This window comes from Poecilia reticulata, linkage group LG11 (genome assembly GCF_000633615.1).
Source record: "Poecilia reticulata strain Guanapo linkage group LG11, Guppy_female_1.0+MT, whole genome shotgun sequence".
Lineage (NCBI taxonomy): Eukaryota > Metazoa > Chordata > Actinopteri > Cyprinodontiformes > Poeciliidae > Poecilia > Poecilia reticulata.
This window is the reverse complement of record NC_024341.1, coordinates 19,794,179-19,819,127: the sequence shown is the minus strand read 5'-3', so window position 1 is coordinate 19,819,127 and position 24,949 is coordinate 19,794,179. Positions and strand designations below refer to the sequence as shown.

Sequence of the window (24,949 nt, the reverse complement as noted above, 5' to 3'; positions counted from 1 at the left end):
TGGATGGATGGATGGATGGATGGATGGATGGATGGATGGATGGATGGATGGATGGATGGATGGATGGATGGATGGATGGATGGATGGATGGATGGGTGGGTGGATGGATCTTTAACGCCATACCCTTTGGGGATTAATATTCTGTTCAATCAAGCTGATTTGCACACCACATTTCAGCAACAAGGCAGTTCAAAGTGCTTTACATCATAAAAGCACAAAAATAAAAAGTCATAGAACAACAACTGTTTGTTACAGTATTCCAGTTATTTTCCATTGTAATACAGAAGCAGTAGGACATMCAGTGGTGCCYTTTTCTCTTCTTGTACAACATTCAGCTAAATATTTCTGAACTAGACCACATCTACAACATGGCTTAATGACCCTGGTAAATTCTTACTACAGGACGGACGTCTCTTCCAAAGTCCTTGCAATTCCCTTTACAGCCTCCCCTAAAATCCCATAACCTTTTAGTTGCGGATATGAAGAGGTCTTTTYTTTTTTTTRCTACCATCAAGCTGCCACTGCAGTGTTTAAAAAGAGCATCGACTGACAGAGCTAAAGGTCATGAAAGTCATTAGACTAATAAACCCACCATCTGGGACTGTTTTCCTTTTAAAGTCTCCTCAGATGAGCCGGAGCACAAAAGGTGGACGATGACATGAGACGGCAGTGACAGACTTTAAGCTGAAATGTCACTAAAACTCTCCACGGGTTCAATTATTGCTATTGGACCCCAATTAGTGTTCTGACTTGACACTTGCGTTCGTCTGAGGAGCCTTAGACTGGAAACTTAAAGTGAGGAGATAACAGGTAACGGCTCCAATTTATTCCTGATGTTTCACTTGAACACTCCAGAAAGATAACAGCGTCAAAATATGGAGGACGGTTWTCCCCTCGAAGCAGAGAGGAGAATATTCTGATTCTCCTCTGGATTATCATTCCTCKATTCCCTATATAATGTCATCTCTGGCTGGTTTTATGAAAAATATAAAAACAGAAACCAGATAAAAACTAAGAATTAAATCCTTTCAGTAGCTCAGCTTTTTCATTCTGGCTTTGGTCTCATTTTAATAGCTGCACTATTTTTAACAGCCTGACATAAGTGCACAATTAAAGCAATGATGATACCAATGTGGAGTATTGACTGTCTAAGGTTTTATTGAGCTTTAATTAGTGATTAGCTGTTAATCTGACATAAAGCTTTATTAATTAACTAACTGATGGCTGCTTCTTACATACCAGCTACAAAAACAGACAATATTTCATCAAATATATAATAAATTATGGATTCACCAATAAAATGTATCAAATTTKTTTATGATTTATAAATATCCACTGGAAGATTGTGGTAGCTCCTTKCATGCGTCTCTACAGCACTCTAGAGACATCTACTGGTCAGAAAAGAAATATTCTTGACCAAGTATCTGAAGAGGCTACAGGGGAAACCTTAAGGCTTTAAAAATTATCAAAAAGTCCRTCTCAGCAATGAAAATGTCTAAAAACTATCATGTTTATATGTTATAAATACAGCAGAAAACAAAAACTKCAGTGAAGTTTCCACTGGGAAGAATCACTTGATGTGTTTCTGGCACTTAAAGGAAAATTGGCTTTCACTTATATTCACTTTGTATCAAAGCAAATAACACCAGTTTCTATTCTAACATTAAAAAAAATCAAATAGTTCAAGTTAAGTTGAACTTAATTTCAGGTGCTAATGTTGCTACTATTAGGGCACCAAAGAAAACATAAATAAAATAACAGATAATTGTTTGCTTGGTTTTTAATCACATTGTATAAAACTGAACAGTTGTTAACAGTTTTACATCATACCAGATTATTTGAAAATAACTCACAGGGTTGTGAAAATGTTCTTCTGTTTTGAGGTTTTGTTGCAAGAAATGCTTTTTTTAATCAAAGAGAACTAAAAACATCGTCAGAAGCCAAACCCAACCTCAGCAGTTCTTGTTCTCACGTCTGCCTGATGTTACAAAAGAGTGAAATCAAGGACTTACAGATAGAAAAACATTTTTGTCCCCGAGGCCGTCTGGTTTTTACATACTGCAGCTTTAAGAGAAACAAATGAATCCACCGCTAAATTAAAGATGACATTTAATATGGACTGAAGAAAAACGTGGTTCAAAGTCTTCTTTTAAGATAAAAGTATATTTTTTATTTAATTTGGTGATCCAAGAAGAGTGAGGAGGCACATGATCCAAGCCCTTTGAAGTTCTTATACACTGTAAAACATTTGAGCCACATTTAGTTGTGTCTACTATCTTCCGCTCTTTAAGTYAAGTAARTATAGTGAGTGTCAGATTTAGAACCTAAATGAGATTGTCAAAGATAAACTTACAGTAGTAAGTTGCGTCAACTTTATATCACGAGTTGAATTAACTGGAGTTTTTAGATACTTTAAAAAACTGAMATAAGAAAGAGACAGATGTGGGAGCTATTTCCCAGAATGCTTAGCGSCTTGYTCTTGTCCCCTGAGACAGAAGTGTCTTATATTGATCTATTTTGYTCTTAAGACAAATGTTAGTTTTAAGTTTGAGGATAATGTCCTGTTCATACTAAGTGTTTTAGAGCAGAATTTATTGTGATGTTTAATAAAATTCATCAGAAATTTTGTTCATGCAATTTGAAACAAGAATTTAAGTTATTCTAAAGTAAAATAAGTAAATATTTTAATTTGATAATGTGAGTGAAAATAATTGAGAAATGTGTGCTCCTTAATTTTTTCTTGCAAATTGTGAAATAATTATTTGGTTTAGATTGCTGCATTAAGTTAAAACTCTCAATTCAAGATTAATGAACTTAAAAACAATGTTTAGACAACTTGTGTCTCGTTTAAATCAACTTCATGAACTTTAATTCCTGAATTAAATCCAAAACAATTTTCTTGTTGACTTAAATTGGATTTTCACGGCAGCAGGTGGACTTTCATTTTCAAGTTGAACCAACTTTAAATATTTTACAGTGTAGCCAGTGATGATTTGAAGTCACGCCATCTGCAAGTCTTGCTCCAGTGTGTTTTATGAGGTTGAAAGTCACTTCAACCATTAATAAACATCATGTGRGATTCTAATAATCCAAAATAAATAAATAAACAACTGAATGTTGGGTTTTATAATTAGAAGAATAAGTATTTGAGTCCTTCATCCTGCCTCCAGTGAGATGAATCTAGTGAGGCCCAAGGAGTTTCAAAGGTCAGACTAGAAATATCCATCAATTTCTGGATCAGCCATTAAATGTATGTCCAATTAAAAAGGAGAACTGCTAATCAGATGCCTGAATAYGCGCTCTCTGCAATTAATCTGTTTCACTTATTGAATACAAAACCTGTTATTAATCAACTATTTAATGACATTTTAATCTATTGAGATGCACGTCTTTTACAACGTGCCCTTYACTCCTCTGTCCAATTAAGTAAACATTCAGCTGCAGACGACGATACCAGATGTTCTGATTACTTGTGTCTTTATTAAAACACATCATTTAAAGCCACATTTATCTTAGTTATCACTTTATGGCTTCCTATTAGGGGAACGATTCTATTCAAACGCACTGATCCATTACAACTGATACAGGAGTGGTTTAATGTAATCAGCCCAGCTACTGCAGCTCATCAGTATGCTGCAGMGAGAGCAGAAGTCTGGCAGCACTGTTCAAAGACTCCAGTACTTACTCACACTCAGGGATATTACATTAGTATCGATTCTGCGCTGCTTCACTCAGTATTTATAGGAAAGTTGTTTCTGGAATCCATTCTTTGAAAACACTGTATTTATAGAGCAACCCAATGTTGTTTATTTTGATTCCAGGTTGTCCGGAGACGACAAATGAATCTCTAAACAGCGATACTACAATTCCCAGAATGCCGCAGGAGCTCAACTGTGTTGTGCGTCTGCCACCGTGCGGCCGCGGATAGTAAGTGCAGGGAAATGTGCTCATTCATTCATACAGTCACTACCATGCAGGCAGCTCGACCAGGACCATCTGCGGCAGCAACAGCAGACATGTAGGGAAGAAAATAAAGGAAGTGATTAAACATGGACTGAAGAATAATGTGCCTCGGCTGCCATCTTAACCATCACCATCATGTTCCCGGGAGTTTTCTATGCATTGCTGGCGGGTTTCCTCGGAGCCGTGGCGTCGTCGTCGGCCAAACTGTCCCTGGGAGCCGACTATCTGAAGGGAGTCTGTGAAACCGGACTCCGGACGTGGGGCGAGCAGCGGAAATTCAGACACGCGGATGAAACCACAGCGTGTGACCGGGTGAGGTCTCGCTTCTGTTCATTATTCAGTCCGGATGTCTGGGAACGGGCCGGTTCTGGTTTTAGGTGGGAGCAAATCCCACATCATCAGCACCACGGACAGCGTCACGCGACGGGCACCCCTGCGGCATCTTTGCTCTCGTGCAGTGTCCGCGTGCCGAAGGACGATGCGGCTCGTGCGGGATCGCGCTGTTCTGCCAGCGTGTCTCGTGTTGCTGATGCTGGTGACGCGGAAACGATGTGAGGGGAGTTAGGTTTCTGCTGTGACCTTCGCTCCGTGTCTATGCGGTGAAGTCAAAGACATCTGCAGACAGGTGTTTGCTGCTTTCACGCCAATCAGCTCACCTTCTGCTCTGAGTTGGTGCGGATATTTAGGAAAGCAGGGGGTTTGGAGAGTAAATTAAACGATCCTAATTGAAATGCGGCACCTGATTTTCATGCGTCACATCAGGATTGAGGTATTTCAGGAATACCAATTAGGGAACGGTGCAATCCTGTGGGATATCCTGCTTTAACAAGGTCAAAAGCCTGTTAGTGTATGGCAAGTCCATGTATCACATTATAGCAAGATGGGATCTTTATTTTCAATTCATTTCAACATGGACTTCTTTTTTTCTTGTGGAGAATTTTGCAAGTTGTAGAGATAATTGTTATGACAGCAACTGAGTCTAAATGCATTTAAAACCTGATTTCTACTTGCAAAGGGACACATACGCAACTCATGACGTATACGTTCATCATTTAGGCCCTGATCTGAAGAAAACTCAAAATGTATCTTTTGATTTTGCTTTTGTTTGACATTTAGTTATTAGTTAGAAAGATTAGCTTACTCCTAATTAGATTTTAACTCAGTCTGTGCTTTTAATGTTATTGTATTATTGTCTAGCGCTATCTTTATATAAAATAAGTTTTTCCAAATCACTTTTTTAAAATGATTTGAGATCATTTTAATCGTCTTAAGTGTTCAAAAATCATTCAAAATATTGAGTATTAATATTTTGAATATTTTAATATTCAAGCATAGCCAGTAGTATATTATTTCCTCTTTTTTCTTTCCAGCTCCACATCCCTCTGAGGCTGCTGTGTGGTGGTCTTCTTTTCACCTGCAACGCTGTGATGTGGACCTTCCTCGCCAAAGCACTCAGGTACTCCTCTTCCTCCACCCGAACCACTGTGACCACCACTGCCTCCAACTTCGTATCTTCCGTAAGTAGAAACTTTCTCTCATTTTCTCCTTTTCATCCTACTAGAAGACAAAGTTAATTTAGAGAACCCTTGACCATTTCTCCCCATATTTGCTGCCATATTTTTTTAATGCAGGCTTTAATATATATTCAGAAGTAATATTTTTCACTTCAACAGCTTTTGTTCTCCTGTCCGGCTGCAGGCTTTCCTGGGCCAGCTGATCTTTGGGGAACCCCAGATAACACTGTGGTGGGTCGGGATCTCGTTGACCTTTTCAGGTCTGTTGGTACTGCAGAGGATTTCGCCACAGGATCGGCATCAGACTGCAGCGACGACGAAGGACGAATAGCATGTTGTCTCCACTGGCTGGCTGTGCTGTGCTCAGGCTGACACCTCCTCTGCTTTTAAGCAAAGCCAAAGACAAATAGCGGCTGAAAACAGCAGTTTTATTCAAYGAATTTGCTCTTWGMACAGCAGCCCAGGTGCATGATTGAAAAAGCTCCAGTGGGAGAACAAGAGGTCTTCCAGTCATGTCATATACACACTGTGTGCACAATTATTAGACAAGTGAGTATTTTTTAACAAATCATCAGTTTCAGTTTTAAGGCATAATTTATTTAGGCCTAACATGTGATGCGAGTCTGTCTAAAGAGGTAAATCAAGGTTTACATAATTATTAGGCAGATTCTTTTCTTTAGAAACAAAAAGTGAATTAACTGAGTCTAAAAAGTAAAAAAAAAAAAAAGACCAAAAGTGTCTTTGAGGGATTGTAAAGATGTTTGGACGTGTTCAGTGAAGCATCAAATGTTTTGTTGCAAATAATCAGCAGAGGGAAATGAGTTTGATTCTCATGGGGAAATGAATGTTWTTCATTTAGTTGTGTTTCATTTAGTTGGACACAATAATAAACCAAAACCATATTTTTACTTTCTTACACATTRATGTTTGAGGTTTATTAAGATTTTGGGATTAACTGAGAGATTAATAAAAACAATCCTCCAAAACTACATTTGCCTAATAATTATGCACACAGTGTAAAATAAAATTCTCCCCTTTATCTCTGCAAAGAWTTTAGGAGATGTTTTGCCGTCGGAGGATTTGCTTATGCAGCACAGCTACAGTCTGGCTTGTGGAGATAAACGAACGGATGCCTGKGTTCAGCTTCTTTCAAGCTCTTAAATCATTCTGTGCACTGATTCACAGAGAGAGGAAAAAGTATTCTAGCTTTATATTTTTGTTGCATATTCAGACAATGAAGCACAAAGGAAAAAAAAAAGCTAAAATGAACAATGTGACATGTTTGGAAATGAGATAAAATAGACCCTTGTTGGGAAGGTGATCAGAGGTTGATATCATTCTCATGTTTGTGGGGTAAACATTAAGCCACAGGCTGCAGTTAATGCGATGCTGTAATCAATTTATTTTTCCAGAATTTAAATTTAGGAGGAAATGATCTGGAACAGYGTCTGAAACTGAAATCCCAAGTTGGAGAGTCAGTCGTTTGGCACAACACACAACCTCAAAATACARTGTGTTCAATAAATCAGTCACACAAAAATGTACACACTCTCTTGGTTAACATAAAAATGTATTTTAAAAAATTGTTATCCGGGGTAATGAGCATTACGATCTGCAAGTATCACTCATTTCCCATCTTGGAGCTGTAACACTGTTTAGTTTGGCGAGGCATTATTTTGTCTGTGAAGTTTGGCATACAAATGAAGAAAGCGCATTATCTGGAAACAGTGGGATTGTACTTAGTTATTATGGAAATTAAGAATGAGTTTTTAATGTAAGCATTTCCAGGCTGGATTTTTGTAGTTCGTCCTCGTCTCTGAAATCTATTTAAATTGTTTCAGACAAATAAAATAAACATTCGGTTATTTTACCACCTCCTCTATGATATTTCATTTGGATTCAGACATGTGAGTGATATCAATGTTTTATTAGACCAGAATAAGTGCATTTATTTTATTTGGACCTATATTTTTCAAGTATGTGTATTAAAACTGAAAAGTAGCTGCTGTGAGGTCATACTTTGGTTTATGGACAGATATTTGATAAGTGAAGCTCAGTATTTTGGCCATCAGTTGGCCTACGATTATTTTTCTTTATTTAACAAAACTGTTTTCTGTTTGGTAAACTCTTATTTCGGTAACACTTTATTTGAAGCGGGGTGAATAAGACTGTCATAACACTGTCATAAACATGACATAACACCTGTCATAAACATGAATAAGCCTTCATGAATATTTATGACTGTTGTCATAAAGCGTCATTTGGTAAATTATGACACTTTTAATACAAAGTTGACATTATTTAAAATGTCTTTGTTATGTCAACTTGACTTTAACCAAGAAATCATTACTGTTTAAACTTTACCTTTAATAACATAAAGTTACCTAATTTTTAAAGTGCAATCAGTAATACTTTTATAACAAATTTATATCCATAATGATTTCTTGGTTAATGTCAAGTTGACATAACAAAGACATTTTGAATAATGTCTACTTTGTATTAAAAGTGTCATAATTTACCGAATGACACTTTATGTCAACAGTCATAAATACTCATGAAGGCTTATTCATGTTCATGACAGGTGTTATGTCATGTTTATGACAGTGTCATGACAGTCTTATTCACCCCCCTTCAAATAAAGTGTTACCCTTATTTCTTTCCCAGCCTTCTATGAAAGTCCGCCTGCAGGGGGCGACTTTCTTCACCTCAGTCACCGTGATTCTAACATTTTGACAGCAAACAATCATAAAACTGCACAATGTAACAATTGAGAAATGCATCGTTGAACAATTTCTTCTCACAGCAGAAATGCGTGACAGGCGTCCAACAGCGATCACGGCCCAAATGTGTACGGATTAAAATAAAATAAAACTTTGCGATACATCTTGCAAATTTCTCACAGGTTGTGAGTTTTAAGCTCACAACCAAAGATTTTCTTACCGTCCATAAAGGCAAATCATTTAGTTAGCAAAGGTTGAGTCACACAGTTTAACTTGACTTTAGAGGAAAACATTGCTTTTGGAGATGTCCCGATCATCATGTTTTTATTCCAGATACAAAGCCAAGTCACGTACATTGAACATTTTGCAAAATTAAGACCAGATACTTTTCTGTTATAGTTTCTGTAAAACAACTTTAATATTTTATTCCAGCACAGGGACAAAGTAGATAATAAAGCTACTATAATGTTATTATAATGCATCTCCTAAAAGCTACATAGCCAGTGCTGTCTTCATCAGTTTGCTGAAGTGCTAGGCTAACATTAGCATGTTTTTTTTCTTCTATATTTTGAATGGACTTGTTGATAATTTGGCTTCTAACATATTACATTCCTGCTCTGGTTAACACCAGTCAAGCACAAAATTTACCCAAGATTTTTTCCTGCTGTATAAACTTTTTGCTTTAAACATCATAAATATGATTGATCAGCATTTCAGCTGCTTTCTATGCAGCTCTGTCTAAGTCCAGCGCATCACAAAAACAAAGGAGGCTGTAGCAACCAATACGGTCTCTCATTCACTGTAGAGATCACTGTAAAGTGTGAAAAACATGTAGATTGTCATGGAAACGCCAGATTTGTTCAACAAAATAATGAGAATAGCAACTGCTGCATATGTACTTTGCTTCCTAATGCTATATGTGTGGCTGATAAGGACTCAGACGAGTCAGGAGTTCATTTTAATCAATGACTGTCACTTAAAAATTCTTTGATCGGGACATTGCTGTTGGCTTCAGTTATTAAATCTGAAGGCCATTTCTGTCTTTTTTTACACATTGCGTGCAGGAATGAGGCAATACAATAAATATAGATATTATAGGAAGCTATTGACCTGATCCGATATAATCTTTTGGATTTTTACACAAAGTACCTGAGAGTGATCATCCTATCACTACTGAGCAACTCCTTAATGGCTTACTTAATGCTCATGTTTCCTTTAGTTACTTTGACACTTCCTGTAAACATCCAACAGGCTTACTGCTGTGTAAAGAAGGCACCCGGCTGACAAAGTGCCCTCTTACTCTTAAAAACTAACAGCTGTTCTAATGTAGCACTGCAGGGCTCATCCTGCTTCCTCTCTGGGTTCACGTTTTGTTCTGTTTCGGTTTTTTTATTACTTGAATTCATGTTTCTGCATATATAAGACTGTGAAACATACTGTGTTTCGATCCTAAGGCAGCTGCTGCACTTCGGTCACATGACCTGTCATGTGTGCATGTTTTTACAAACTGCTGAATAAATATCACCAAAGCCTCAATCAGCATCAGAGTGACACACCTGCTTCACGTATTTGCTTACTATGAAGAATTGCTCTTTAGCGGGCAATTTCTCTGGTCGTGTGAAACTTAGTAGTGTTAAATATTTCCTTCCACATCCCAGATTTAGAAAATTGTCCAGGATGGAGGTTTGGGTTCACAAAACGCTTCTTGTGGAGGGATTTGGATCCAGCCTTCCTGTCCAGGGTGGTTTCACATTAAATCTGCAGTTTGCACACCARGGGTGTCCAAACTTTCTATCATGTTGGCCAAATTCAGAGTCAAAAGTGCCAAAAATTGGGGCCCCAAATAAATCAGTCCAAGAGCCACAAATTGGCCTCGGTCCGCACTTTGGCCACCCCTGATGTATACCAATGACTTACTCATCTGAGAACAATTTTTCCACTTTTTATTAAGATGTACTTAATAAAGTAAACAAAAGCTAAAAAGTATTTTTAAGTTACTGCAGTATCTGTGGTGCAGGCAAGAAAGAAAGTGAAGGACGTTTCTACCAGGGTTTCTCTCTGCACCAAAAGGCTCATCCAGCATTTTCCAACATGATGTTGCCTCAGTAATACATGAGACTGATGGTTGGTATAAACCTTCTTGCTTAAGCCTCAGCCTCTCAACAACCTTTGCTTTGCATCACCTGGTTTATCTCCTTTTAATGGCATGATATTACTGGAGGTAAACGATGCAACAGTCTCTTCCAGCATGGCCCACTTGCTGTAAACACTGATGTTTGAATTGATTTGAGTGGAGGAAAAAAAACGTACTGGATTAAATGTGATGCTCTGCAATAAAGTAACTTATTTTATATAAATTGCTGTTTAAACCAAAATCATTAGGGCTAAGAATTAATTATTGATCTGTTAAGATCTTGTGTGTCAAACCTGATGTTGCATTAGTTTGTTGTGCATCTTATGCAGTCCGTTCACATTTCCAACCTGAAACAGTGAGATATTAATGACAAATGTGATAAATTAAATGTCTGAGATTATGTGAAACTGACATTCGTCACAGTGAAAAAGTCCAAATGGCAAGGAAACATTGTTTAACTCAATAAAAGTCTCATCTGACAGCATCATTCAGGTGTTTTGTGTCGTGTGAAGGTTCTTGAGGATTTGCTACTCAATTCAGCATGAGGTCTCACTTTGATTTTTATTTTGCTGGTTTTCAGGAATCTGAAAAACAATGCTTGAATAAACCGGCAACAGGATTTGGAGTGCTCTTCATTACAATAAATAAAACTGTAAAGCTTTTCAGGGGAAAAAAGTAATTCTTGATAGCAAAGTTCGTGTTTTTAAAATAGAATAAAAATCAGGCAGTAGGGAGTTAAATCTTTAATAACTACACAGCAAAAACATCTGCAGTTGTGTAACTTAACACTTTATAATGACCCCTAAAACAAAACATCTAAGTTTTTATATTACAGCAATGAATCTTACATCATTTGAAATTTGTTTTGACTTTCCCCTTCAAAACATCAGTGAACAAAAATTTAAAACCTGATAACAGAGAAACATACAGAGCAGTTTGACAACAAAAAGAGGATGAAAACTGTTGCACTGTGTTGCAAACTTGCTACATCTCCAAATAACGGTGACAGTTATAAAAATAAACCCATTTAAATGCCTTTACATGCTGCAATCTGAAAAAAAACGACTTCATTAAAGACTCAATTTGGCATCATCCATCCATTTTCTATACACCCTTGTCCCTCAGTGGGGTCAGGAGGTTGCTGGTGCCTATCTCCAGCTGACGTTCCGGGCAAGAGGCAGGGTTCACCCTGGGCAGGTCGCCTGTCTGTCACAGGGCAACACAGAGACACACAGGACACACACACTCACACCTAGGGGCTATTTAGACAGACCAATTAACCTGACAGTCATGTTTTTGGACTGTGGGAGGAAACCGGAGTACCCGGAAAAAACCCACCATGCACAGGGAGAACATGCAAACTCGATGCAGAAAGACCTGGGCTGGGAATCGAACCCAGAACCTTCTTGCTTTAAGGCAACAGCTCTACCAACTGCGCCACTGTGCAGCCCCAATTTGGCATCATGTACACTCAAATACTTCCTTTTATCTGCATTTGGATGCCTTTAAATACAGTAAGGCTTTAAAACATGCAGGCAAAGGCATTTTTTCTAGTGTTCAATACTCTGAAGTGGTTGTTTCCCTCAGAACATCATCATCTAAAAGTCAGAGCTGGTCTTTTCCGGTCTGATCGAAACGTGACTCAACATTTGATCGTGTAAAGACCCTCGTTTGCTTTCCGGGTTCAGTCAGGCACACGACCAACTACGATGACGAACTACATTGCCCACAAGCAAACCCCATGAGCCGAGCAGCTGAATTACACCTGGGGTCTTCACATTTTCAACAACAGCTGGTGAAAAGGCCAAACATTTACAGGTAGCAGATAATAAAAGGATGCTGGTTCATCTGCCGGCTGAGAAACCGAAGTTGACGACTGCAAAATCTACAAAATACCTCATTTAAAATTTTTATAGATGCTACAGAAACTCATATTGCTTTTTATTTTGCTCTTACAAGCTTTTCCAACTTAAACATGTAGCTTAAACTTTCATTTCTACAAATATTAAATATTTGTGTTGATGCACAAATCTGGAGATCCGTCTCAAAACAGGATCAGTGACGCCGACGGGAAACCGACAAGCTGTCGTAGTTTCAACCCAAAATATTTGACATTTCCCTTGTTTTGACTGTGAAGGACGTTTCAAAAAGCAGTGAGGCTTGACACTCTGAAGCAGGATAAGTCAGAATTCTAACAGCATTTTTATGCAGTTTGTTTTCCTTTCAGTCTTGTTGGGATTATAATTCATCCCGATTCAACATTTCGCCTGAAACCGTCCAAACAGGATTTTCTTAAAAAGCATCGTGCACAGGTTTAACTCGGCTCTCCGCCAGGAGACTTGCAGCTTTTTAAAAGCTGCTTTTCCTGTCTACATGTTTGCAAATTTCCGAGGAGACAAAGAGCAGAAATCTGGTAAATACAACTTGAAGCACAGCAGTTCTCTGCAAGGCAATAAGCAAAACGAAAACAAGCAACAACATGCAAATTTTACTAAAAACACAGACCTACATTTACTAAAATCACAGCACTTTGCAGCTTTTTCCAGAGCTGTTGTGCCCTCTACATTTATTGGCAGCCCAGGTAAAGGTATGGAGGGATCTTTAATATTTTTTAACAGTTGAAGTATTAAAAAATATATTTAGATCTTCAGCTTGAGTGCATTTATTCACCCAATCCTATAAATAATTAAAATAACCCTGCTTGTGCCATTGACATTATAGACAAACCTAACAAATCCAGATTTATACTTTTCTTTTGTAAAACTGGAAAAAGTAAAGTGGAGACTTCCTGCTTCCTGTTCTCTTAAAAATGGGAAACACAAGAGAACATGCAGTTTAATTATAAGGCAGACGTGCTAAAAGTCAGGAGACGGTGATTAAACAAAATTCATCTCGTCTAAACTTGAGCATATCTCTAATTAAAGGAATAATTAGAAAATTTAAAACAACTCTCTCAATGCTGACAGGTTAAATGAATCTCAGAAACTGAAGCCAAAGTTTCCATTAAGCTAAAGCAGAAAGATTGTTTAATTTTACACATGTATCTTTACTGGATGTGCCAATAAATATGGAGGAATTTATGCTTTAAAAAAAGCATAAGTTTTGTGTTTAACGTGTCAAACCATGCTGTAGTACGAAGGATAATAACTTGAACCAATCGCTGGAGTTATTGCTTCTGCTTTAAGATGGTTGCTTCCACATTTTACATATAAAACGATCTGAATCTCATCACACATGATTTGTTCTACCTTTATGGCTTTTATGCGGGAAAATAAGCATAAAAACACACTCCTGAACAAATCCACCCACTGAACAAGGCTGCAACATTCTCACTTCGAAAATAATGTAAACCAGTGACAACCTGCAGTGTTGCATTAAGGCAATAAATAGAGATATCTTTAAAAATATCAGATGTGCCGCCTGCTGAAGGACCCATTCTAAGGCAAAAAATCACCTGCAGCATTCAGGAGGAGATTATCGCAAAGACACTGAAACAGCAAAGTAAGTAAGAGGATGGTGGGACTGTTTACCGGAAGACGAATCCAGGAGTCGATACCTGGACCATGCTGGTCATCAGTTCACATGATTTACTCTGAGAAAGGAGGAAATGATCCGGCACGTAGCAACGAGCAGAGCTCCAAGTGCTTCTGAACTTTCATTTGATTTTTTGTTCTCGGCGCGACTTCGTGGTGCCGATAAAATCTCATTAATCTCATTCAGCACCAAAAGGGAAACGATAAAAAAAACAGAAAGTTACATTACAGAAACTAAAAGTGGACGACAGAACACCCGAGGAGATCCAAACTTCACGATACATCCACCGTTCAGGATGGAAACGACACAAAGAGTCCGTGTCCAGCTTTCACACGATGTACTGGTAGACGTCAGCCTTGCCGTGGTCCGGCGTCGCAAATGGGCTGAGCCAGGCTATCGAGAAGGGGTGGCCGAACACCACCTTCATGTTCATCCATTTGGACCTCTTGGCCCATCTTCTCTCCTCCTTCTTCAGCTGCTCGATGCCCTGCAGGGGGAAAACAAACGCTTTGAATTATGAATAACAAACGAGGGAAATGAATCATGTTTTCATTCTTTTGTTTTCCTCCCATAGGCTGTAGGTGACTCACTAAAAAGCACACTGAACTGCAGGCTCCATTACCCTGAAATTGCCTGAGACAGATGATCTTTGTAGTGAATATTACGGCACTGTGAGTCACGCTCGTGGGTGGTAAGAGCAGAAAATGTACTGGAGTCAGTCTGGCAGAGGGCAGGAAGTGGATTACCTGGTTCTACTGCGTTTCTGGGCTTTTTTTTGGTAAATTATAAATACTAAACATAAGATGAAGGAACCCAAAGTCACAAAATAATCAGCAGCTCTACATACAAGATGAGGCAACGAAAGAGAAGAAGGAAAGAAGTGAGTGTGGAGAAAAAGGGTTGACTGAGTTTACTCTCCACACCACAAAAGAAAACAGTTTCCAAACAAATCTGACATTTACTCATGTTTATAAACACAATGCAAGGATAGAAATAGAAACTAGGGGTGTGCCGATCTATCGGTCACCGATCATAATCGGCCGATTTTCGTAAAAAAGTGCATGATTGGTGATCGGCGATCATTGGCTCTTGTTGCCGATACTGATCATCTGCATCTCATTTCCCAGCCTGCCTGTGCAGCTGGTCTCCTCTTTCCTTCACACTGCGCAARCGTGCAGCAACAAATCCTAAGCGATGTAGAACTATAACGCACTGAGTGAATGGGGAAATTTGCGTGTTGCGGCGGAAAATTGAAGCACGTCAAAATGCATCAACACAACGAAAATAATATAACATAAAAACAATGCCATACTTGACGGAGTTTGGCTACATCGAGGCTCACTGCAGTAAAAAAGACATACGGAGGATCAGATAGCAGGTAAAGCAGCGCACAGCTACAAACACTCACCCGGATTAGCATGACGGTCAGAAAGCTAAACAAATAACCCGCAAAATTATTTAAGTCTTCGAGCTGCAATGTAAGATGCTAGTTCTGCTCTCGCTGTTGAACCGCTGCTACGCTACAGGTAGTAATATTTCACAGACGGAGCGCCGCTTCTGCTCCACCTGGTAGTGACTCTCACACCAAACCTCTGTTTAAAGCTGCAGCATCTAACCTAAAAAAATACATTTTACATACGTATTAAAACTTTCGCTGTCCTAACATGAGACAGATAACCTCTAAAAAAATAATCAATCTCCTCCCTGCTTTGCATAATTACTCCACTCAGTCAGAAACAGCCACTCAGAACTAGCAGTAATCAGCTAGCCGCCATGCTAACAGGAAGTTTTCATTCAGTAACTCTGGATTGTTTATTGTAATGGATCCTGTATTTGCCTTTGAATGTTAAGTTTTATACTTGAATTTTTTTTGGCAATGTTGAGAGGTTTTATTTTGGCTCTTTGCATTATTTAGCCTCTTCAGAGCCTTCATATGTTTTCAGTCTGTTGAAGATAGTATTACCGATAGCAGTACAATTTGCACAAGGCCTGTTTTGTTTAGTTTTCTTCTTGGAAAAAGTTATTAAAAACAAGTTTTTGTCTAAATTAAGGTGAATTCATGGTTCCTTTTTCCACATAATGTAACCGGTAGTGTTTATGATAAAATAATAAAATAAAATAATCATGTGATCGGTATCGGTGATCGGCCCTCATGGGTGATCGGTATCAGTAGGAAAAAACCTGATCGGCACATATCTAATAGAAACAGTAACTGAATGTATCGTCTTAAACCATTAAGATAAAACCTGGAGTTGACAGTATTTATCCATCATTAATTATTAATGATCCATCTTCATCGTTCATCCATTGTGGTTAAAACAGACAGCGCTGCACTTTAAACTGCTTGACAATTTTTTATTTTTTTTGCAGTGGGATTAAAGTGGATTAGTAGGAAGTCGCTCACCGTCTCATCACTACAGATGGAGTGAACCTGAGTCCCAAACATGACCGCAGTGAAGATGAGGAAGAGCAGACCCTCGAAGCAGAGGAGGATGAGGAAGATGACTGTAGCTGGTGGAGAAAAGTTACTGCACTCTGAGAGAGGAAGAAAAATAAGAGTTTTTATTACCTTAAAGCCAGTCGTACATCTCATTAGAAGGAATCTTTAAAAAATGTTTTTTTTCTGTTTGAGCTGAAAACCCAGAATATTAGACTGAATTATCGCTAAGGGAGAAACAAAAGCTACACATTTTCCTGTTCAGTTTGGAGGTAAATTTTCAAATAATTAGAAAACTTCTATTATTTTTTCTACAACTCCAAGTTCAGCAGTTCCCTCATTTCTTTAAAAAGGACAAGTGAACAAGCAACATATTGATCAACCTCAAACCCTGAGATTAGATCAGATTAGGGGCATCATTTATCATTTATAAGAATTTTGATTTATTGTTGTGACAATAAATTCCAATTAATGTATTGTATTGTTGGGATTGGTAGCTTTACCATTCTACAACTCACACTTCTTTATATAACCAGTGTCAAAAAGAACCGGATTAAAATTGGAAATGTTTTTCGAGAGCCATATTTATGTCAGTCTAAAAAGAAATAATTAATAGTTGTCATTTTTATCACCGTCAGGATAGTACGGCAAAATATTGTGATAAAACTTTCAGTCCATATCATCCATCCCTGGATCAGATTAGGAAATGTTTTGTGAAAAAGACGTTTTTCTGCTTCAACCTTGTGAAAAATTACAGGAGAAAACTATTTAAATATTTTTTACCTACAGATTTAATGCACTCAAATCAAAGTTTGAGGTGTTTTTATGTTGCTAATAATAAACTACGACCTCATTTTAAGGTTTTTTTCCAAGTTTAACCCAGGATAACATAGATTTTATGCAGAGGAAATTAGATTGTTTTCTCATTCAGATACTCACTTGACCAGTCTTCTTCAAAGCAGAAAACAAAGTGGAAGGCCGCCATAATTAACGCGTGTAAGGAAATTAGTGCAATGTACATCTGAAAAACAGACAGATTTAATATAAATTAGGTTTACTGGATCATTACATTTTTTTTTTTTTTTTACAAAAAGACTCACTGTAAAGAGCACAAAGTATTTCTGGTTGTTCTCTCCGACACAGTTGTTGACCCAGGGACAGTGGTGGTCCATCTTTTTGATGCAGCGTTTGCACACACTGAGGAGACAAGACGAAATAAATACGAGAGAAGTGAGGAGCCTGTGAAACGCATCGTTCTGAAGGCAAAACACAATTACGGGACATGCAGACACAATCATGCAGGTAAAGAGAAATAATGCAATGTGGGACATAGTGAGCTTATTATTCATGTGATGCATTACATCTGTGACAAGTCCTGATTCTTACATAAGATTCTTTCATCATTTCTTACTTTTTCAATCAGTTATTTGATTGGAAAAGTTCCCCAGCAGAGGATAAAATCATTAGAGGAAAATGTGTTTCCTGAAAATATCCACCTTAATGACGGCCATTAAAAAGCCTGTCGCAATAAGCAATTAATCGCATGATAAATTAAAAGGAGCTTGATCAACTTTGTTTACAGAGACATTATACTCAATTTTACTCATGCTTTCGGTTGCGTGTCGCTTTTAATTTTCATTTTATTTATTGATTTTGGTTGCTGTTTTTATTTCGAACATGTGAAATGACTTCCAATTTCAGTGCTAAGTGTTCTCTACAAACTTAAACTTCATTAGTCTCCGAGAGGGCAAACTTGCATTATTATGCCATTATGAATACATTACTTCAAAATACATTAAATATAATTTATCACAATAATTACTGGGACATTTTATCATCCGGCTATATTTGTTATTGTGACAAGTCGTGCCCTTAACTCCCATTTTAAGCTCTAAAGCACCAACTGAAATTCAATTACTCTGGTGTTTTTGCACTTTTCATGCCTGGATTTCCCAGAGAAACACAAACGGCCACAGAGGGAATCCCCATTACCAAGCTGCAGAGTCTGCAGGGAAACGTTGCACAAAAGTAAAGCGAACAAACAGATGGGGGATGCAGGAGACGCGGTGCAGGGACAAACACACTGGAGGAGGAGAGAGAGATCCCAGCAGGATGATAGAGGCAGATTTCTGCAGCTTGGACTGTGCAGGTAAGAGCTGCCCTGCTCTACCTGCAGTGGTGCGCTCTGTCAGGCTTGATGCTGCAGCACTTTGGACACTTGTACACAACCTGTCCCGGTTTGAGCTGCAGGCTTTCGATGAATTCTTTGGTTGCATTTCCTTTGGGCACGGCTCCCTGCGAGACAGGAGAGGAAATGGAAAGCAAAAAGCGATTTAGCTGAATTATTCATGAAAGTAGCTCCTTTGTAAATATAAACTAGATATAGAAATATGTTCAATAAAACACAAAGATGCAACCGGCTACAACTATGTTTTTCTCCTGAGTGTCTACGATGAATTAATTAAACTGCTTCAAAACAATAAAAAGAAGAAAAGTCTAATGCTTTGTAGGAGTCAGATAAACTAAAACAGTCATGCAAAAAAAAAATGCATGGCCAGATTATTTATTTAAATGGGTAATCCAAAGGTTTTCATAGATTCTGTACATTATAAATCTGAATTTTCTGGAAGAAGACTTGGTAGTGGAAAGGATTTTTTTCTTTTGAAAAAATGTATGAAAAAACATTTGAGTAAAAGTTGGTTTTCACTTTAAAAAAATTTCCGTAATATGTCAATACAAATACAGTAATATAATATTTATTTCAATTATCTCTTCTGTTAGTTGTACAATGGAGCATTATGGAAAAACTATGAGAATTCTTGCTTAAGTGCTGAATATAGTCATAATTATATCAGAAAAAGACAAAAAAACATCTTAAAATTACAAGACAAAAAAACGTTTTAATGAGAAAAAGTTTAGTTATTGGGATCTTTTTCAAAATAAACAGTTGTTTGTGAAATTATCTCAAAGTCCTGCTACTAATAATAATAATTTCATACTGATGCATTTTATCTGTAAAACCTTTACCAAAGTATAACTTCACAAGCTGCTCAACATTCCTCATTTTAATTATTCATAAAATTAGAACTTTATTCTGATCGTTTTAAAAATGTATGCTTTTAATAAAAAATAAAAAAATCTTAGCCTGGCCCTAACATTCAGTCCTTATTGAGCTGAATTCAAAGTCCAGATAACAGAAGCTGTAAAACAGGCTTGTCAAACAGGTTAGGCCTCAGTCATGATGACATCACTCTGAACTACAGAAACCTAGGAAATGCAATAGTGGAAAAATAAATAAAAAATCTATCACATTGATTTTTCACCCAGTCCTAGTCTGTGTAACGCCACATAACCAACATCTTCTTAATTTAATATTCAAAAGAAGAAATACTTCATATCTGGATGATTTTGATAAAACCAAGGCAGAAGAGAACAGCTACACCTGCCACAATAACAAAGTTTGATGGGCAATAAATTGTCCCAGAAGTTAGTGCAATAAACAATAAACAATTCTAGTAATATAATGTTATTCCCAAAGATCAATAACCATTAAATTCTAATGAACATTATCACTGGAACTGGAAAACATTAAAAATTTCTAAAACAACAGAAAGGATCAATTAAGAATTATGAAGTCTTTGTAAACAAAACTGCCCTTCAAATAAAGTGCAGATCAAAGCACCAGAATAAAACCTTTCAAGAGAGAAAAATGATAAATCATGCAAATGGAAATTATTGAGTTCATTTTAATAAAGTGAGGCATGATGAATGCAAATGTTACAGGTTTCTTCTAACTGAGAATACATGCATGTCTAAATGAATATTGTGGTTATGGAGTGTTTTTATGGGTCTAAAGTGGCTGAACTGACCGGGTCCGTGCACATCGCCCTGGCGTGAGAAGCGAGAGCGAGGAAGGCGAGGCCATTGAAGAGCAGCCCGTTGAAGAAGCTGTAGGCCACGTTCTTGGCTGGCAGCAGCAGGACAAACACCACCACAAACTCCGCGTAGAAGACCAGGAGCCAGGTGATGATGCCGCACACGATGCCGCAGCTGTCGCGAATGAACCACATGGTGCCGGAGCCGCTGCGGGGAGGCGGAGGGGCGCAGTGCTCGGGCTTCAGGTAGCCGGCTTGCCGCTCGATGTCTCTGCTGCGGTGCGCCGGGCTCTTCATCCTACAGCGCCCGCGGCTCCAGTCTCATACTGACAGGAGGCAGAAGGAGAAGCGAGGGAGGGATGGAGGGATGCAGAAGAGGAAACAGACACTTAGATGAAATCTAAAGGTATGAAATATCCGCTTTTCAAGGTTCAAAGATGTTTTTTTCATGTCAAAATTTCATTCTCTTCTATGCAGATTTAAAGAGTTTTCTGCAGTTTTTAATGGAAACATTCACACTGCAAACACAAAATGTCACCAAGTATTTTTTGTTTAGTTTTTAGTGCAAATATCTTGGCACACTTGAAATAAGACAAACCTTCTTAAAATGAAAAAGAAGTAGTTTTATTGCCAGATTTATTCACTAAAAACATGGGGAAAATATCTTGTTATAAATTAAATAATCTGCAAGTGGAACTAGCCCTTTTTCATCAATATTAAGGAATCATTAACTTAAAACAAGCTTCCTTTTCTTGCTGAAAAGTTATTTGTACATTAATGTTGCCTCATTTTAAGTGTACTAAGATATTTGCACTAGAAACTCGACCAAAAATAGCTGGTAAGATTTTGTGTTTTTGCAGCGCACTGTGTTTGCACCTCCACAATAGTCAAGTTTTTAATTCAGAAACTGAACAAAATACCCACTACTTGTGGGTGCAATTGCTGAAAAAATAAACTCCTGTCTTTCTTTTACAATTCTAAGCAATTTGAAACAACTTGCTCAGTAACTGAATATTGTGAGAGAAAGCGATCAGTTGTTGCTTCACCAGAAGTGAAGCAACAACTGATTGTAATAATTGTAAAAAAATTATTTACAATAACAAGGCTTTTAAAATGTTCAAGTTAAGACTTGGAAAGAACACCCAAAACCTAAAGGGACTAAAACTGATTGCTCAAGGATTTATAGCAAAGTCGATGTTTTCTTGAGTTTTCCCAATGAAATGCTACTTTAACATTAGAGGGCACCTTCAGTGAGACTCATCCCTCTAGTTGGGCTGAGTGGACCAAAAGCAAAAGGTTACTAAAACTGCTCGCAGCATATTCAGATACWCATCAATATTTTATGGGCATGTTTGACAGCCTGTTGCAGGAACGCGGTGACAGGATGGTGGGATGACGGCAGCTAATGGGGACAGAGSTCAACCACACACAGTTCCTTAATGCCTTCMTGCGGTTTCACCTGAACCTCATCTGAAGACCAGAAACAACGGTTTGGTGACCGAACCTGTCAGTCCAGGTCTTATTAAACAGTCACTGTGACATTCAGCATGTTTTATTCATTACTTGGAGAATTTTTTTAGCCTTTCAGAGCAACTAAGAGAGCCTGTGAAACTACAAAATCAGCAGCATAATAAAGGGCAAACTGGGAACATATTAGAGAGATTATAGATTCACGTTGACTRATGATAAAATACACCTGCATGTGAAGGAATTAGAATATAAATGAGAAGCTGGTTTATTTCAGTAACTGAATTGAAACCGTAAAAATCATCTATTAAAAGTGTTTATTTCCATTCATTGAATGTACATTTCTAACATCTAATGAAAGCCCAGAATTCAGCTTTGAATATTACAAAAATCCAYCCATCCATTTTCTGACACCCTTGTCCCTTACGTACTAAAGACTAAAATTGACAATATTACAGSAGAACGTCACTGAGTGAAACTGAACTAAATGTTTGAATGACAAATCTCGACTTGGAACAGATAATATCAGATCTTGTGAATGCGGTCAATTTATTTTCAGAAAGATTAAAGATAGAACTTCAACCAGGAAGTTAACTCTGACAACTGGAGCAGAGCAGGGAATCAGCTTTTCCAACACTTTATAGCTGGAATCTAGTTCAATTAGGATGTTTTAAATTGTTTTTTTCTCTACCTAAACAACTCACCTCTCGGTTTCTCTGATTCCGTCCGTTTTTTCTTGTAGTTTTTCCGCTTCTTTCAAGGTTTCGGAGAATGAAGAGACGCCAACCTGGGGTCTGCACTCCGCTCCGCGGCAGCGTTTGCTAGCTCAGTCCAAGCTAACCTCTCCAATGTCCGCACCGCTGCTCCCGTCCTCACAGCCGCCTCTGTTTCACACTGCTGTTTGTCTCTTAGTTTGTTATAGCAATAAAAATARACGCTATTAAAACCCGGTTCTGCTCCGGAGCTTCCTTACTCGGTAACATCCAGAGAGCTCTGCGGGGAAATGAAGACAACAAATCGGATCCATCCAACCAGGAAGTCTGGTGCCCTCTTCGCCTGATAAAGGGCGTGTGTGCCCTGAGCGTGGACTGTCAGGTTTCAGATTCACAATGGAGGCTTGTGCTCACAGTTGACCAAACAAATCAAGAGAATTATGCGACTGTTTAAGCTYGGAGGTTTCTAATGTATTTTTCCAATAGGGAATAAAACAGTTTGGTCGCCATCCAAATAAAAATTCCAAATAATTTTCAACAAGTTATAGGTTTTTTACCATACTTTACATCAAAATCCAATATGGCTGCTGCATGATCAGAAATATTAGAATTAATCACACTTCTTATGAATAATAATAATCTGAATTTGATTACATTGTTTGATAACTAGGATCAACATGTACACAGTGAGAACCAATATTAATATTCATAAATCCTTAAGAATGCTAAACTAAGGTTTTGGCTTTCTCAGAATATTGATATGTGCACAATTGCTATTATCATTGTGACGATTTTTTTATGTAACTACATTGAAAACAAAGTTTCCCATCTCACTTTATCATGTTCATCTGTTCAAGTGTAAATTATAAACAAAAAAAAAACTCAAAACTTTCCAATAAACATTTCTGAAATCTAAAAAAGTAAAGTCAGTCAAGTTCATTTGTATAGCATGTTTCAGTAACAAGGCAATTCAAAGTGCCTTTTATCATAAATACACAATACGCTAATTACGCAACAAGCAATAAACATTAAATTATGTCAAATTATGTCACAATCAAAATCATCAAGTAAATATTCATCATATATGTTGATCAATATTTCACTTTCTACTAATCAAAGCCAACACTAAATATATGGGTTTTTAATCTTGACTTAAAGGAACTCAGTATTTTAGTTGTTTTGCAGGGGGTTTTTTTTGTTGTTTTTTTGTATTTCTTACATCTGTCATTGTATTTTTCATATTTTCAACCAAGCCAATTTCTATTGGCACAAAACATAAAAAATAGGTTATTTAATATTTATGCTTGCCCATCAGGGGTTAAAGAAACAAGAAAAAGTCTCTGCTTACATCTCCTGGAGAATTGTCCTGGTGTTCCAGAGAGGAATGTGGAAGGAGCAACAATGGAAAAACCTCCTCCAGTCTAGGTTAAAAAATCCTTGCTGACAAAACTTTCGTTCAAAAAAAGTCTAAAATATTCACCATTTCTACATTGTTGGGGATCACCAGTTGTGAAGATATAAAAAATTATAATAAAAATAATAAWAATGCATTGTAGCCGCTGATTCCTCTCCTGATATTTGTTAGAAACATCAGAGGGGGGGGTGCAGGCTCAAGCAAGGGCCAGTTTCAGGCTGGAATTTAAAGAAATTYTTTGAATTTTCAGTAGAAGTGATAAGCCTCACATTCACAGAGTCTGCCAATTTCTCTATCTGTTGGAAATCACCTTGTGGAGCAACAGCAGCAACCATAGCCTCCCAGACACTGTGCAGAGAGGAGGACAGTCATACATATTTAATCTTTAAAGCTACAGTATACAACTTTTTTAAAACATCAGTTTTTTTTTGTTTTTTGGATATTTGTTTAAACTTGTGACAGTTATGAGACAAATAATATGTGAAAAATGAATGTCCTCCATCTCCTCCCTGAGCTACGATAGCTATCAGCAAAAATGCATCACTACAGGTAAAAAAAAGAATCAGAGCCATGGAGGAAGGCCTTAGCTGTCAATCAATCCCGTGTATGCGCTGATCATTACAGAAAAGCTGTTTATCTGTTTTCATCAGTGACCATGCTAACTAGCCTGAGCATTCAGACACTGTAGGACTCAGGGGTGGGTGTGAGCAGTGCATGATTGACAGCGCTAGGACCCTCCCCCTGGCTTTTACTGGTTGTTTCTAACCAAGTACGGAGTTAGCTGGTTTGTCCTGGTAGCACTGGAAGAAGGCAGAGGAGCCTGTCCTCTACTGTGATACTGTCACGACAAAGTGACAGTTTTAACAAATAKGTAAAAAACAWKTTTATTTTATAAAAGTTACATACTTTTATGTAGCGCCTGATGGAGCATTGTCTTGCATAACAATCATTGTCTTTTGGAAAGAGACAGACTTCTTCCTGTACCACTGCTTGAAGAAAGTGTCYTCTAAAACCTAGCAGCAGATTTGGGAGCTGATTTAGAGCCGAAAATGATCTTTATTAATACCATTCCATTTTATATAGGATTTATATAGGATACAAAATACAATTTATTTATAAGAATTAGAGGAATAAACAGGAGGGAGAATAGAGGATAAGAACTGGTCATAGCTTTTTTA

The 24,949-nt window shown here is 37.7% G+C and overlaps 3 protein-coding genes across 3 annotated transcripts in view; 2 read left to right on the top strand and 1 right to left on the bottom strand.

The window, feature by feature from the left end:
• Window positions 1-3,946: 3,946 nt before the first annotated feature.
• tmem42b (transmembrane protein 42b) lies at window positions 3,947-6,204 on the top strand. Its single transcript, XM_008422417.2, has 3 exons — window positions 3,947-4,275; window positions 5,334-5,480; window positions 5,662-6,204. Exons 1-3 carry the CDS (start codon window positions 4,099-4,101, stop codon window positions 5,806-5,808), a joined length of 471 nt encoding a protein of 156 aa, XP_008420639.1. The 5' UTR covers window positions 3,947-4,098; the 3' UTR covers window positions 5,809-6,204.
• A 5,507-nt stretch (window positions 6,205-11,711) lies between these two features.
• LOC103472657 (palmitoyltransferase ZDHHC3-like) lies at window positions 11,712-22,719 on the bottom strand. Its single transcript, XM_008422415.2, has 7 exons — window positions 22,349-22,719; window positions 20,172-20,503; window positions 18,473-18,597; window positions 17,403-17,499; window positions 17,242-17,323; window positions 16,270-16,400; window positions 11,712-14,352 (listed from the first exon to the last, which is right to left on the bottom strand). The coding sequence occupies exons 2-7, from the start codon at window positions 20,472-20,474 to the stop codon at window positions 14,194-14,196; spliced, it is 897 nt and encodes a 298-aa protein (XP_008420637.1). The 5' UTR covers window positions 20,475-20,503; window positions 22,349-22,719; the 3' UTR covers window positions 11,712-14,193.
• A 1,543-nt stretch (window positions 22,720-24,262) lies between these two features.
• The window catches only part of LOC103472761 (exosome complex component RRP42-like), a 10,472-nt gene continuing 9,785 nt past the window's right edge, over window positions 24,263-24,949 (top strand). Inside the window, 1 exon segment of the mRNA XM_017307361.1 lies at window positions 24,263-24,320. Coding sequence (XP_017162850.1) covers window positions 24,263-24,320 — 58 coding nt within the window.

Bases quoted from the DNA above. Each gene is read 5' to 3' on its own strand.
- tmem42b (XM_008422417.2), top strand. From the start codon at position 4,099: ATGTTCCCGGGAGTTTTCTATGCATTGCTGGCGGGTTTCCTCGGAGCC. The intron at 4,276-5,333 runs GTGAGGTCTCGC...TTTTCTTTCCAG, and splicing joins AAACCACAGCGTGTGACCGG to CTCCACATCCCTCTGAGGCT. The intron at 5,481-5,661 runs GTAAGTAGAAAC...GTCCGGCTGCAG, and splicing joins CCTCCAACTTCGTATCTTCC to GCTTTCCTGGGCCAGCTGAT.
- LOC103472657 (XM_008422415.2), bottom strand. From the start codon at position 20,474: ATGAAGAGCCCGGCGCACCGCAGCAGAGACATCGAGCGGCAAGCCGGC. The intron at 18,598-20,171 runs GTCAGTTCAGCC...CCTGTCTCGCAG, and splicing joins GGGCGATGTGCACGGACCCG to GGAGCCGTGCCCAAAGGAAA. The intron at 16,401-17,241 runs GTGAGTATCTGA...TTCCTCTCTCAG, and splicing joins CTTTGAAGAAGACTGGTCAA to AGTGCAGTAACTTTTCTCCA.